We start from the raw sequence: 13,863 nt of genomic DNA, 5'->3' as shown, positions 1-13,863 counted from the left end.
CAGGAAGGCAGGAGCCATTCCTGTCTGCTGTGTCCATCGTTTCTGCCCTGAAGCATGCAGATTAGGTAGCTTCAGTGATCCAAAACATGCGGCCCCAGCCCAGCGCCGGCTTCGAGATCCCCCTGGCAGCAGATTTCTTATGCTTATGAAGAGCTGGGGCTCCTGTCTCCATTTACCACCCTTTTTTTTTCCTGCAAACCCCAAAGGAATTGCACAGCAAGATGTAAAGTTGCAAAGGCCACAAGCACAGGTGGTGTATTTTAGGTGAAAAATAAGAGCTGTAGTAGAGGGAAAGGCAAGTTTGAACAGCTTCATGGCACAGCTTCACTTTGTGCTAAGCAGGAGGATAAACACGGCACTGGAGAAATAGCGCTTCGACATGCCAGCATCCATAAATCTGGCTAAAGAAATTCTGCTACGGGGGTGGAGTGGGGTAGGAAGACCCCAGAAAGGACTAATCCCGTTAAATGATTTGAGGAAACACAAACCGCGTGATGAAATTGGATTACCCGATCCACGCAAGAAATAATAGTTAAGCTATTAGTCATGTCTATTGTGTGGCGGGATAAGTCAAGACGATGTAGGCAGGAGAAATGAAATGCAGCATGGCTGCCGAAGGGGTAAAATCCCCCTGGGAGAGGTGACACCTATAAGCTCTTCCAGAACTAAGGGGTGACTCACATCCCCAGCATTTCCCCAGGATAAGCAGTTTTGGCAGCTGGCTGTCATAGCCTGCTTCTTCAGACCCATCTGAATGGTTTTAAACTTTCTCTGCACCTAGAAAAAACAGGAATTTAACATTAGTAATTTAACTTAGAAAAAAAAAAAGTACAGTTTTTATATGATCCCTGTTGTGGTTTCAGCCCAGCTGGTAACAAAGGACCACGCAGCCGCTCGCTCACTCCTCCCGCCCCCCTCCGGTGGGATAGGGAGGAGACGGAGGAGAGAAAAGAAAAAAAACTGGAACCTCGAGGGTTGAGACAAGGGCAGTTTACTGGGACAACACAAAAAAAAAGTTACAACAACAACAACGGTACTAATGAAAGAATATACAAAAAGAGTGATGCACAGTGCAACTGCTCACCACCCGGAACCCGACGCTCCGCCACCGAAAGTCCTGAGCCCTCCCCCCGGCCCGCTCCCCATTTATATACTGAGCATGATGTCACATGGTATGGAATAGCTCCTTGGCTAGTTCAGGTCGGCTGCCCCGGCTATGCCCCCCCCCCCACCTCCCAGGTTCCTGTAAAAATTAACTCTATCCCAGCTGAACCCAGGACAATCCCATGACTCTGGGGCAAAGGATTTAAGGAGGGGAGAGGAGTTATTGCAAAAGATGGTGGACTTGTGAAAGGGGAGGGGCAGAAAAGCATCCATCGTGGCAAGAGAAGCGCCGAAAGAGGGATTAATGGGGACAGGATTGGTGCACAGCCCTCTTGTGTGAGGGGGTGGAGGAGGAGGGGGGATTTTAAACAGCAGGATTAAAAGAGCGCCAGATCTAAAGCATCTGCATTTTGTTTTGATCTGCCAAGGAAACAGCTCGATTTGCAGAAGGAATCACCCAGCCGGTGAAGTTTTGTGCTTTTCCTTTGAAATAGTAACAGCTTTTCCATCAGCACGTCTCTGGTTTCCTTCCGGGGGGATGAGCATCCTTACCAGCCCCTTGCGCAGAGAAGGAGCCGGGGGGCACAGTGGGCTGTACTTTGGCCAACACGTCCCTGCTGCAAACACCGGTGTCCATAATCCTCAACGGTCTGCCCCGCAGCGCTGCGAATATCAGCGACGCAGGCACGCGGTCCAGCATGGGGTGCACGTGCACCAAGCAGGTATTAATTCTCACCATCCCCCGGCCAAGCCACCCATGGGGTCCATGGCCACCTTGCATCTCTAGCATGCACAGAGGTACATGCAGCACCAGCTGCAAACCCCAGTCGTGCCCAGTCCTGGGGCTCCAGTGCGTAGCATTATGCCATTGATGATCTGCACGGCTCATCAGCTGGCTTTAACTATTTACAACGGTTGATCAGTCAAGTCATCGACCAAGGTAACAGCTTTTTTTACTTCTTCCCCTCTGCTTCAATTTGTTCTGATCACTGTGCTAAGCGAAAGGCTATTTTGATGGTTTTTTCACCAAAATGAACCGCAGCTTGTACAGGCTGTGCTAGTGACACAGCTTTAATCGTGCCATCTGGGAGAGAGAAACCTTCTCGCCCTGGTATCTCCAGAATCCCACGCTGTGGGCAGCACAGACTTGGCCCCAAGGTGTTCCTGCCCATCTCTGCTCCGGTAGCCTGATGCTCTCTGGAGAGCTGGACTCCTGTTGCACATTTTCAGGAGTGATTTGGGGAGCTCTAAGTAGCCCCTTCCTGATTCTTCCCACCCATGGGACCTGCTGATGGCAAGGAAGAGATGCAAAACCAGTGCACCAAAGACAGGCACCTGCCTTAAAGACTGCAGTTTGATGAGCAATCAGGCTCGTCGCCGGCCTCCTGGCTTGAGATTAGAGAGGAAATCAAGCCAGAGTTTTCTTCTGCACAGTGAGGTGTTATTATTATCATCAAACCCCAGAGTGTTTAAAAACAATCAAACCCCAGTAGCGGCAACTGGTGTATCGCAGCAAGCGCAATCAGACACCAAACATGTCCTTGTCTGGGATTCAAGTCTGAACTCTTGAAATTTGGGAGAAGGTTGCAATCTTTCTCGCTGTTTATTTGTTTCTGAAGAAAAGCCACATAGGAAAAAAAATAGGCGGGGGGAGATTAGCAAAGTTGGCATCTCCACTCCGAGGTGCAGCATCTCCACCCTTAGGACCTGGGGTTCACTTTGCGGTGGAGCCAAGATGCCTGCGTCGGGGATGGAGAGGTTTGGAAAGAGGCCATTGCTGCAGCAGCCACGCATGGATGGAGGTTTGTCAGGATGGGAGCTGGAGGCTTGGAAGCCTTTCCTTGAGTATGGTGGGTACCATCGTCTTTGCTCCCCCAGCCTGCATGCTCAAGGACCGGCCATCCGTCAGCAAGGATGCTCAGTGCTTTGCTCAGGGCTCTGCCCTACCCAGCTTGATCAAACCCCAAGCTGGAAGGCCCAGTCTTGTAATTTAGATGGCAGAAAGATTGCTTATCGCCTGCGCCGGCTGATAAATTAACCCGCTGCACCGGCACGGAGGGAGGACGGCAGACATGCGGCTGAGGAACCACACAGGGCCCACACGTCTTCATTAGGGAGGGAGCAGGCAGGAGAAGAGGAATAAACCCATAGATCACCATTATGGAAATTTACTCTTAATAAAGAAATAATTTGCGTGATGCATCACGCCAGAGCCATGCAGGGGGGGTAGTGTGACACTGCTCGGGCTGTGTTGCTCAGTCCATCATTTCTCACAAGAAATGTCACTCGTGGGAGATGCTCTGCAAACATGGAGCTGCCAGCACAAGTCACCTGCTGTCCTTGCCCATCTCGGACCTCCAAGGGATGCCAGCACATCATCCATGAAACACCATCCTTCTCCATCAGCTCCTCCCCATGGAGGATGCCAGGGTTACGGGGGCAGTGGAGGGATGCAGGGTGGTGCTCACAGCATCCCACTGGCAGCCATCACACATGGAGACAGCTCCTGTCTGAGGATGAGAGGGGACTGCCACGTTATGGCACTAGAATTGAAGGTACTGCTGGCAATAAAGCAACAAAACCCATTCTCTGAGCAATTTGTAGCAATTAATAGCCATTCCCAGGAATGAAATGTTAATTAATTCATTCCGTGAGCCATGCATTTATTTAAGGTATTTGTGGGTGTTCTTGGTACTTTTATTAAGCAATTAAAATGCGTCCAAGAAAATATTTATCTATTTTAAGTCATTCTTAGTAAACACAATTTATATGGCAAGCAACTGCTTTATTTTGCATTGTTAATTAAAAATAATGATACACTCCACTTCCCTGGGTTACACGCCATCAGAGCAGCCGATCTGCTGGGAGGTCTGGTTTGAGGAGTGCGTGTGCTGCTGGCAACTGCAAAAAAACCTCCTTAGCAACGATCCACGTGGCCTGCAATATGGATTTAAGTAGTGCTTGATGGGGCATTATAGAGTTCAGAAAGCCCCAGCATCCCTGTGCTGCAGGGTGGGTGCTAGTGATGCCCTCCGGTTGTTCCTGTGCTGCTGGGAGATGCTGGAGAGAGCCCTGGCCTGATGAGGAGCTTTATAAAGAAGAGTGTGTACGAGTCCTACAGCCTTCACAGGGCTGTAAAGTAAATAGCTTGTTCACACATGCTGTTTGTTGAAGAATTACAAGACCTTGTACCGCAGACAGAGGAATTTATTTGTTACAGCGAGCTTGGGCAGCGCTCAGGCAGATGAAGTGCTCGCTAGCAATGCTCCTCTACATCCCGATGCTCTACAGCGCACGTCACGCTCTTGTTGCAAACACGGTTAGCTCTTCATGGGCTCCACGAGCCTGGAAGCCCAGCCAGAAGCAGGGTCCTTGGGGGGAAGTGATGGAGCTGCTGGGTAAAAACCCCTTGTGCAGAAGACTCAGCTGAGCATCTTCCACTGAGATCCTGGGAGGAAGCACAGGAGCTTCATCCCAGCTTTCGGCAGGTTTCGTTCAGAAACCTGAGCAGGTCGCTGAAGAATCACAGATGTATGAAAACTGAAACAAAGCCACGGCATTGTTTGTGAGCTAACATATCCCAAACGGTCCTTTCTTATTTGCTTGTGTGCACTCTTAGCTGGGAAGCAATCAATGGAGTCAGAAAAATAATATTTCCCTGGAGCATGTTGCTTTAGAAAAGTGCCCCCCGCCCTCTTATCTTTAAGTGTTAAAAGGACCCAGTACAGGTTTTTTTCTTATTATTCTTTAATGACTGTTTTTTCATTGCTGTCTGTAATAACCCCTTTGAAGCTTGGATCGAAATATCTGTTTCCTGGTTGAAATTTGTTTTCCTCCATCAGCCTGGCCGATTCAATTTCCAGAAGACATTGAATTGGGAGGCACTGGGCACTCCATCCAGAGAGGCCAGAGGAAAACAAACGCAGGTTAGAAATACGGGGAAGGAAGTAACAAAGTGAAACTCAGACCAGAGGGGAAGAAATGCCTGTCTGGGGAAACAGGCTGAGATGGTGCTTGGTGAAGAGAAAGGAAGATGAGAAAATGTGCAAAGCCTGAGGGAATGAGGAACAGCAGCAGATAGGATACTAGGTCTGCATTGGCCATACGACATGGGATAGTGGGAAGAAGTGGTGAATTTGGAGCTAGGTCCTCAAAAGGTGCCTGTTGGGCATAGAGAGCAGACAGTGAAGGCATCTCACAGTGATGCTGCCACTGTCACCCCATGGGGACCACCCGAGAAGCGCAGGGAGGGAGGATGGGTCCCGTGGCATCCCCTCTGCTGTGCTAACCTTCAGCGTGGAGAGCCCAAGGGAATCATAGGAACAGGTCCTTTGGGCAGGATCCCCAAGGGCAGAGCCTCACCCCTCTCCTGGGGCAGGCTCAGAGCGGGGGGGGGACACAACGATGCTGTGCTCCCCCTGCACAGACCTGTCCCTGCAGCCCCTGCAATATGATTTGGCTTAGGAAGAAAACCAGCAGCAAAAAATGACAGGTGAGTTAGCGGCTAAGTCATATGAGAGACTAAAGGAGGTAAATTTATATAGTCTGGAAAAGACCCTGGGCAACAGGTTTGCAATCTATAAATAGCTTCAAGGTAACAATATAAATGAAAGAAGCCCCTGCTCTCAAGGGTGGTAGGACAAGGAGTGCTGGCTGGGAGCCAGGCTCGATGTAATAAGGCTGGTGAGACATTAGGAAGAAATCATGAAGAGCCAAAGCAGTGGAGGTGGTGGACAGGACTGCTGGAGCATCCTCCGCATCTTCTCGCCTCCATTTTATTCAGATTCTGTTTATAAATAATTACTGAAAGGTTTATAGGTGAGTAAGACATGTTATGGGCTTGTTAAAAACATGAGTAACTTGCCTTCTGGCTGTCCACAAGCACATCGCGGGAAGCTTTACAAGAGGGTTATCAGCTGTCGTTATTAAAAAACAATTTGACATTATAAAAGATCTATACTGCTTGTTCAGCCACATTGATTTAGCAGTGTTAAGCCTTGGAAAACTGGAGCGAGAACCTTGATCTCTGCTGAAGCACGAAAAATTGCTGTTTGTGACACATCTCTGCGCACGGGAAATCCAGTTTTGCGGAAGCGATCAGTTTTGAACAAATACATGAAGCACCGTGCCACAGTTGTTGGTGTGTGTTTTCCCAAGCCACTGCAAAGTCGAACAACTCTTGGAAACCTTGCCCTCTGTTTTGTTTTCTTTTGCAACATCCAGGAGGATCTCAGCTGAAGTCTGCCCAGCTCAAACCCACCTCCAGACACTTCTCCACCTGATTTCCAAACCCTGGTGCCCTCCACGCCTCTGCTGGGAGGAGGAGCTGCAGGCAGGCTGCAAGGACATGACCCAGGGAGCTCACAAGTCACTTTTATCCTCATCTTGAAACCTCTTTCCTGTCCTTTGCAGAGCAGGGAAGGTGGTTTTGTGCAAAATAACCAGGAAAGTGCCAGGCGCAAGAGAAGCGCTGGATTCCCCCACAGGTTTGGTGCCGCACTCACCCCGTCCCATTGACTGCTGCAAGGAAATGGCATCTGGTGCCTCCCTTGAGCACCAGAGTAGCAGAACAAGACCCTTCAGAGGCTGGAAATCTGCTTGTGGCTGACAGCCTCTATGGGGACAAAGTTGTAAAAGGAGCTTAACAGAGCAGAAATACTCCTGGCAAAAAGCACAGGGTATTTCCACGTTCACCAGTTGAAGTTTCCCTGTCCCTCTAGCTTTCTACCTTCCTTCCTTCCTTGCTTTCTTTCATCAAGTGTTCAGACTTTAAGCCTTTTTGACCAGCAAACCAAACAGGAGGCAATAAGGACGTGTCTCTTCTTCACCCCACAACCTGTGCAAAGCTTCAGGGATGAGATACCGGGGCTCTGGCAGATCCCCCCGGCTCTCTTCTGCCGCAGCCCGGGGAGAAGGAGCATCCCAAGGGACAAGCTGCTGCTGCAGCACTGGTAGATGCTCTCCATGATGGGCAGCATCCTTCCTGCAGCAGGGAGGCAGCAGGGCAAGGCACATCCCAGCAGGAGGCAGGGAAGCATGATGCTGAGCTCAGCCTTGCTGGCTGACTTCTCGCAAGCCCCTTGGCTTGGGTCGCAGTTCCCTCTGGAAGGAGAAAGGCATCACCAAAGCATCATTGACCATTCAAACCTTTGGAGCAGCACCTGGCAGGTGTTGCTTGTGCTGGTTTTTCCATACAAGGAAACTCCCTCATTAACACACGAAGCGCAGCCCTAGAAATAAAAGTGGCGTCTCTTGATTAATTATTGAAGGGGGAGTCCAGGGAGGAAGGGAGGGTAGGGAAGCTGAAGTGGCCAGTCAGCATCTGTTAGAGTTGCAAAGATAAATGAAATGAGAGAGCAGATAAGTGCATACAAATCAGCTTACATCTGTACCGCTAATACATCTCTTTCAAAATGCTTGTGTCATCAGATGGTGGGTGAAGCCTTGCAGGTCAGCTGTCCTGATTCAATTAGGTTCACATTAGCAGGCGCCAGGGGAATTTGCTCTAGCTGCACGGTCAGAGCGTTTTCCAGCCTGCCACGGACCAGCGTTTCACTCTCGCTCCAGCCCCACGGAGGCACTTGGAGAAGCCGTCCGTGCCTACAGACCCTCTGTATGAGTTCACTGTAGCTCCAGTTGTCTTTGGTTGCCTTTGGGGCAGCACGAGTCTGGCATTAAAGCAAGGGGAACCCATAGCAGAGCAGTGGGGATGAGCAGAGGAGAGCAGTAAAGGCAGGAGCAGGAGACCCGTGGGAGGACCACGAGCAGCTGCTCTTTGCCTTGAAGGGGACAGCTTCCCCAAAACCACCCCACCGACCCCCCATGGGAAGCAGCATCCATGGCTCGTTTCTCCAGCGCCGGATGGGGCAAGTCCAGCTCACAGTGCCTGCATCTTTCCCCAACCCAAACATCCCAACCCATCCAACGCAACCAGAGGAGAGCAGCCCTGAGACAACAGAGGCAGAGATTCCTCAGGGAAATCCTCTTCCCTCTAATTTACCTGTCAGTTGTTTTGGGAGGATTACTGTATTTTTTTTCCCAGGCTGCTGCCTATGATTTCTTTCCCTTCCCCCAAAGAGCGGCTGGAGTTTCACACCAGCTTGACAGCATCTCCTGTCTTTCCCACCCGCTCCAGAGTGGCAGGTTGCCAGATGGTGCCCCATTAGGTCACATTTGCTCATTGTTTGGCAAACAGCGGCTTAATTCAAGTGCTGAGTTGACAGCTTGTTCTCCAAGACAATTTGCAAGTTGCAGTGTTGCAAATGCCAGCTTGGCTTTTCAGGGTAATGTTATTTCAGCTGCCTTAAAGGGATAAAGTTCTCTTTGATTGGAGAAAAAAAGAAGAAAAGGGTGAAAGTGGGGGGAAGCTGAAAAGGTTTTTAGTGGTTTTGATGTGGAAGGACCAGCAGTGTTGGTTGGCAAGCATTCGGAAAGGGACTGCTCTACTGGCACCATGGTTCTCCATCAGCAGAGACCCTCCATGTCCCATCACTCCTATCATTGAGGTCTTCCACTCATGCCCCACAATCCTAAGGAATGAGGTGTATTTCCAGTGAAACAGCCTTTCACAGGGAAATAGCAATTTTGGTTTATTTTGGAAAGGTTTCAGTAGGGATGTACGTATACATCGCTTTGGTGTCACCTCCAAAACCCATGGTTATAACCCTACATCCTGGGCAATGACGTAGGGATGATGCGGATGATGCCGAGGACAAGTGCACGTCCCTCCTAAATTCAAGGGCAGCAGCAGAGATCCTATGGGCTGCTACCCCCCAGCACTACAACCTGTGTGCTGGGTGAGCAAGTCTCCACCATCACACACATGTAAAAGGCAAGGGACGCGTAACAGCACCATGATGATGCTCTTTCTTCTTCAACAGGTGGGCAAAAAAAGGCCAGGTTATAAAGGAAGCATCCGGTGACTTCTACGAAACCATCGTGGACCACACCTTCTTCTTCGAGCCCGTCTCCTGCGAGGTCACCAACGCGCTGGGCAGCACAAACATCAGCAGGACCGTGGACGTCTACTGTAAGTAATCTGTCAGCTTGAGACTGGCTTAGCAGGGCTAGCAGAGCTGCTGAAAATTAACGGGAAGGGGTCATGGCTAGATCTGACTTGCCCGGGGTGACCAGGACTTGCTGGGCTCTCTTGCAGCTCAGACTTTGTAAATGCTCTGGTGGGGGGAGCCATGATTTCCTCCGGTCTGACAAGTGCACCGCTCATGATGGTGGTCCTCAGGGAGCTGGTCATTCTGGGGTTGCAGCAGGCACCTATCTCAGGCTCTTCTTTATTTGGGGGTCTTACGTGGCTGTGACCTGTAGGTCCATCAAGACCTACCACTGCTTCCTCTGACACAGTGACCTCTTTGGTTTGAGAGTTTCTGGCTGACACAGCCCATCACTGGGAATAACTCTGGTCTCCTCTGTGCAGTTGGGCCCAGGATGGCAACAGAACCGCAGTCCCTCCTCGTTGACCTGGGCTCGGATGCAGTCTTCAACTGCGCTTGGACTGGGAACCCGTCTCTCACCATCGTCTGGATGAAGCGAGGCTCAGGCGTGGTAAGAATTGCTGCCGGGGCGGTGGAGAATGGCACATTCAGGGCTTGAGGTGCTGCGTGATGTTCCCCATGGAGCAAAGCCCATACCTATAGGCTGGGAGCTCCTGGCTGGCCAAATGCTGGACCTGCAAGGCTCCTCCAAATGCAGGGGACAACGTGACATTGCAGAGCAGTGGCCCCAGGCTGCAGGTCTGCAAGGCTGCGGCGAGTGTCCCCGGTTAGTCCAGAGAAGTGCATTAAGCAGTAAAGGCTTTATTGCCTTTGTAATATATTGGATGAAAGCGTGTGTGAATCCACGAGGCATTTAGATGGCAGGCTGGAAAGTCAGGCCTGGAGTCCCGTTTGGGAGAGGCAAAGGGAAAACCAGACTGCTGAAAATCACCGCCATCACTGCCGCAGAGGAATCGAGGCAGCGGGTTGTCTGACCCTGCCCCATTGAGTCCTAGCAGAGCCACCTTCCAGAGCGCACGCAGCTCTCGCCCGCAGATGTTTGCGAAGGAGTCCTAATAGAAGGAGAATCGGTTCCCGTGATGATGGGCGTAAGGGTTGAATAGAGGCCAGAGCATCACTTAACCTCTCGCTGACAGGTAGCGCTTCTGCAAATCACCTGCATGTGGTCCTTTCTGGCATGGTCCTTTCTGGCCTCCAGACCTGTGAGTTCACAACCTGATGCGTTCACGTCAGCTCGCCTCCACTGTGGGCTGGAGCCTGCTCAAGTGGGGGGAGTCTAGACCTGGCCCGGCAGACTTCTCCACGTCTCTTTTGTCCTGAAAAGTGAAAGGAGCTTTGCAAATATTAATCGCGGCTCAGTCAGCCCAGGGAGGCGTGAGATACTCTCATCCCCTCTTTACAGACAGGAGGGCTGAGCAAAGCCACGTTAAGAAGCTAAAGGAGGGCTGAGATGTGAAACTCATCCAGAAGGCACACGCAGGTTTGGGTTTGAAAAGCATCTTTCAGCTTCGTCTGGGCAGATGCGTCCTGAAGTTGATGAGGCAACGCTGACTTACGCAGCTCAAGCCTAGGTATTATCAGAGAGCTGGACTCACACGGGAGTGAGATGAACGGGCCGAGTCGCTCTCCTGAACTCCGCTCACCAGGCACAGACGGAGGAGGGGAGCAGACATTGAGGCATTAACTGCTGGGGTATTTTTTCCAAACCATAATGACCTCGGCGAAGGCCATCTCCTGGGAGGTAATTATAGACTTGGGAGAGCTGATGGCTCGAATCAGCTAAGGAATCCCAGTGGGTCAATAATCCCTGGGTGGTTTCCCATCCCACAGCTGCAGTCATTGTTTCTCTGGATTATTATCATTATAGGCAATGCTCTCGCACCATAGACTCCCATTTCATTTTCTCAAAGCCGCTGGAGTGTGCAGGATGGTTGAAAGAAGCCACGCACAGCGAGGATGAGGGCTTCCTGACCCTCACCCTCCAGCCGCAGCCACACATCAGGGCTTGCCTGCGCTAACTGGCAGCACGCAGGCAGCACGCAGGCAGAGCAGCCTTCTCCCTTTTTATTTGGCTCCCTCTAGCTGACTTGTGCTGGCTTGGAGCATCTCAGGGCATCAGGACAGACCCACCGGCTCTTTTAACCCAGCAGAGATGCTTGCACTGGTCAGCAGAGCCGCCTCCATCTCCCCCGAGGGGATGCTGCTTTGTAAAGCCCATCAGTGGCCAGCCGTCGCAGTGGGATGTGGGATCAGGGCTGCTTTTTTTCCCAGCCCCTCTGCTTTCAGAGCCAGGTCGAGGTCCCACAGGATTGCCTTCTATCCTTCTACTTTCCCAGAAGGAAACAAATCAGAGACCGAAGTGAGGGTGAGGCCAAGTAAGCACAGGCATTTGCATGGATATCTTTGTAACTGATGCTAAAACAGTGGGTTTAAAAGGGATCTGAAACTCTGTGCCTCTTCCTCATGCCACATTAGGGGTGAGACCCCCATCTTCTTGCTACAGGGAGACCCAGATCCATGTCCAACCATCACTCAGGGCTTTGCATGAGCACTAATTTCTGCAGGCATCAGCTGTGGGAGCAGCAACCAGCAGAGCCGGGGGCTCACCAAGCAAGCAGGTGCTGGAAGGAGGAGAGGTGATGGGCTGGCCCCAGCCTGCAAAAAGTCCTGGGGGAGAGAGGCAAGGGCAACTGGGAGGAATTAGCTCCCACACACACGTTTCCAGCACGGAAACGCATTGCTCCGAAAGCCGCTATTTGTTGTAGAACTGCCATGTTTTTTTAAATACCACCAGTGCCGGGATACTGCTGACAGCCTCAGCCAGATCGCTCTGCTTCAGCAATTTTCAAGGTTTAATAAAGCTGCTAATTGTACTGCTGGGGCAGGAGGGCAATGTGGCTGATAGCCACGTTGCAGCCGGTCTGTAGGGAGGGCTTGCTAAAAGCAGCTGAGATTTCCCTGGCTATCCAGACCCGGTTTCTAGGGGGCTGCCAGCTCTCCAGGTTGGTTTCCCACCACTTCTGGGTTTGAAATGCCCGAGTCAATCCTGGCAGCCTCCCCTGCACCTGCAAAGGTGGAAATGCAAGTGTGGAGCCTGGTTCTCTCGACGGCTTTTCTGCTCCGGGTTACAAGGCAGCTATGTCACTGCAGCTACCAAAATTTTTCTTGTGTTTTGAACTTCTTGCAAAACTGGTGTTTGTAAAAATTCAAATGAATAGGAAAAGGACTTATATTTCCCCCCCCAAAACTGGATCATTTCTTTATTCCTTGGTCAACAGCAATAAGTGATATTTCCATGCCACGTAAGACTTTGGGCTCATCCGCTTCATTTTCTCTAGGCTGCCCTGGAGTTTGTAACACGTCTCTTGTTCTACTTCGCATCGGCCCTCCCAAAAGCAACCCTCTCCTCTCTTCCAGGTCTTGAGCAATGAGAACAAGCTGACCCTGAAGTCCGTCCGCCAGGAAGATGCTGGAAAATATGTGTGCCGAGCTGTGGTCCCGCGGGTCGGCGCGGGGGAACGGGAGGTGATGCTCACCGTCAACGGTACCTCTTGCTTTCCTATTGCTATTCCGTCCTGCCGTCTCATTGCTTTGTTCCTGTTGCTCACATTGCTGAATTATCCCCTCGGATATTCACTTCCAGAGCGAATCCTACCCACGGTTGGATCAGGGAGGGTCCTGCCCTGCAGGCAACATGAGTAAATTGGATTTTGCATTCATTTGCCTGGAGACGCATGGGTTAAAGCAAAAAAACCCCAACATTATCTAAGACCTGCATGGTTCCTTATTATCAACAGGGGTTTATTGAGTAGTTGGGAGCTGGCGTCTTTAAATCTTTAATAGATTTATCTTGCAAAACCCTTGCAAGGTCGGAGAGCACTGTTGTCTCTGTTGTACATCCAGAGAGCTGGGAATCGAGCCTGTATCCGAGACCAGCAGCCTAATCACTCTCTCAGAGCCCACGTGAGGACACCTGTGCGAAGCAACAGTGCTATATAGCTCCTCCACGGCTTCTTAGGGCTCACCCAGCACGGTGTCAGGATGTGGCCCAGACCCGCACCCAGAGCTCTGGAGTTTAATGATGACCTGGCCAGGACCCCGCAGCAGCCGGTAACAAATTTCAGCCTAAATATGGAAGGGAAAGAGCCAGGCAGGCTGCAAATAGGAGAAATAGAGTATGAATTTTGCATTGTCTCTCACCTGCATGACAAACTGGCAGGCTTCAGTCCCCGCTCACTGTCACAAAGAGAAGAAAATAAGTGGGGAAGCAGCAGAGGCAGTGGCAAGCATTGATTTTAAATGCAGATAATGCAGTTGGGTAGGTGCCCCATCCCTGGAAACATTCAAGGTCAGGTTGGACAGGGCTCTGAGCAACCTGATATAGTTGAAGATGTCCCTGCTCATTGCAGGGGGGGTTGGACTAGATGACCTTTAAAGGTCCCTTCCAACCCAAACTATTCTATGATTCTATAATGCTAGAAGTGGAAGCCAAGGGCAACGCAGCAGGGAACTGAAAATCAACCACTCCCTTGACTTCAACTCAGCTCCTCGGTGCTTGCATGCTCCTTCCCTGGCGGCTGCTGGGTTTTAATTACAATTAAACTAGCTCATGGAAAACAAAGCAACAAATTAGCACAAACAAAGAACCTGCTCCTTTTCTGACACCTACCAGGCACGTGGCCGCCTTGAACACAGAGCAAAGCACTTGGCAGGCTCCGGGCCGTTTGCAGCATGCAGCATAGAAAAGCCT

General features: G+C 50.9%; 1 protein-coding gene across 7 annotated transcripts in view; it reads left to right on the top strand.

Moving 5' to 3' along the window:
- The window catches only part of KIRREL3 (kirre like nephrin family adhesion molecule 3), a 343,289-nt gene that overhangs the window by 306,730 nt on the left and 22,696 nt on the right, over positions 1-13,863 (top strand). For all 7 annotated transcript variants that reach the window (XM_052786336.1, XM_052786334.1, XM_052786337.1 and 4 more), the window contains 3 exons: positions 8,985-9,133; positions 9,536-9,663; positions 12,531-12,657. In XM_052786336.1, coding sequence (XP_052642296.1) covers positions 8,985-9,133; positions 9,536-9,663; positions 12,531-12,657 — 404 coding nt within the window. The remainder of the gene's footprint in view (positions 1-8,984; positions 9,134-9,535; positions 9,664-12,530; positions 12,658-13,863) is intronic.

Source organism: Harpia harpyja, chromosome 4 (assembly GCF_026419915.1).
Source record: "Harpia harpyja isolate bHarHar1 chromosome 4, bHarHar1 primary haplotype, whole genome shotgun sequence".
Taxonomy (NCBI): domain Eukaryota; kingdom Metazoa; phylum Chordata; class Aves; order Accipitriformes; family Accipitridae; genus Harpia; species Harpia harpyja.
Note: the sequence above shows the minus strand (reverse complement) of the source record. Positions and strands in the feature narration are given on the sequence as shown.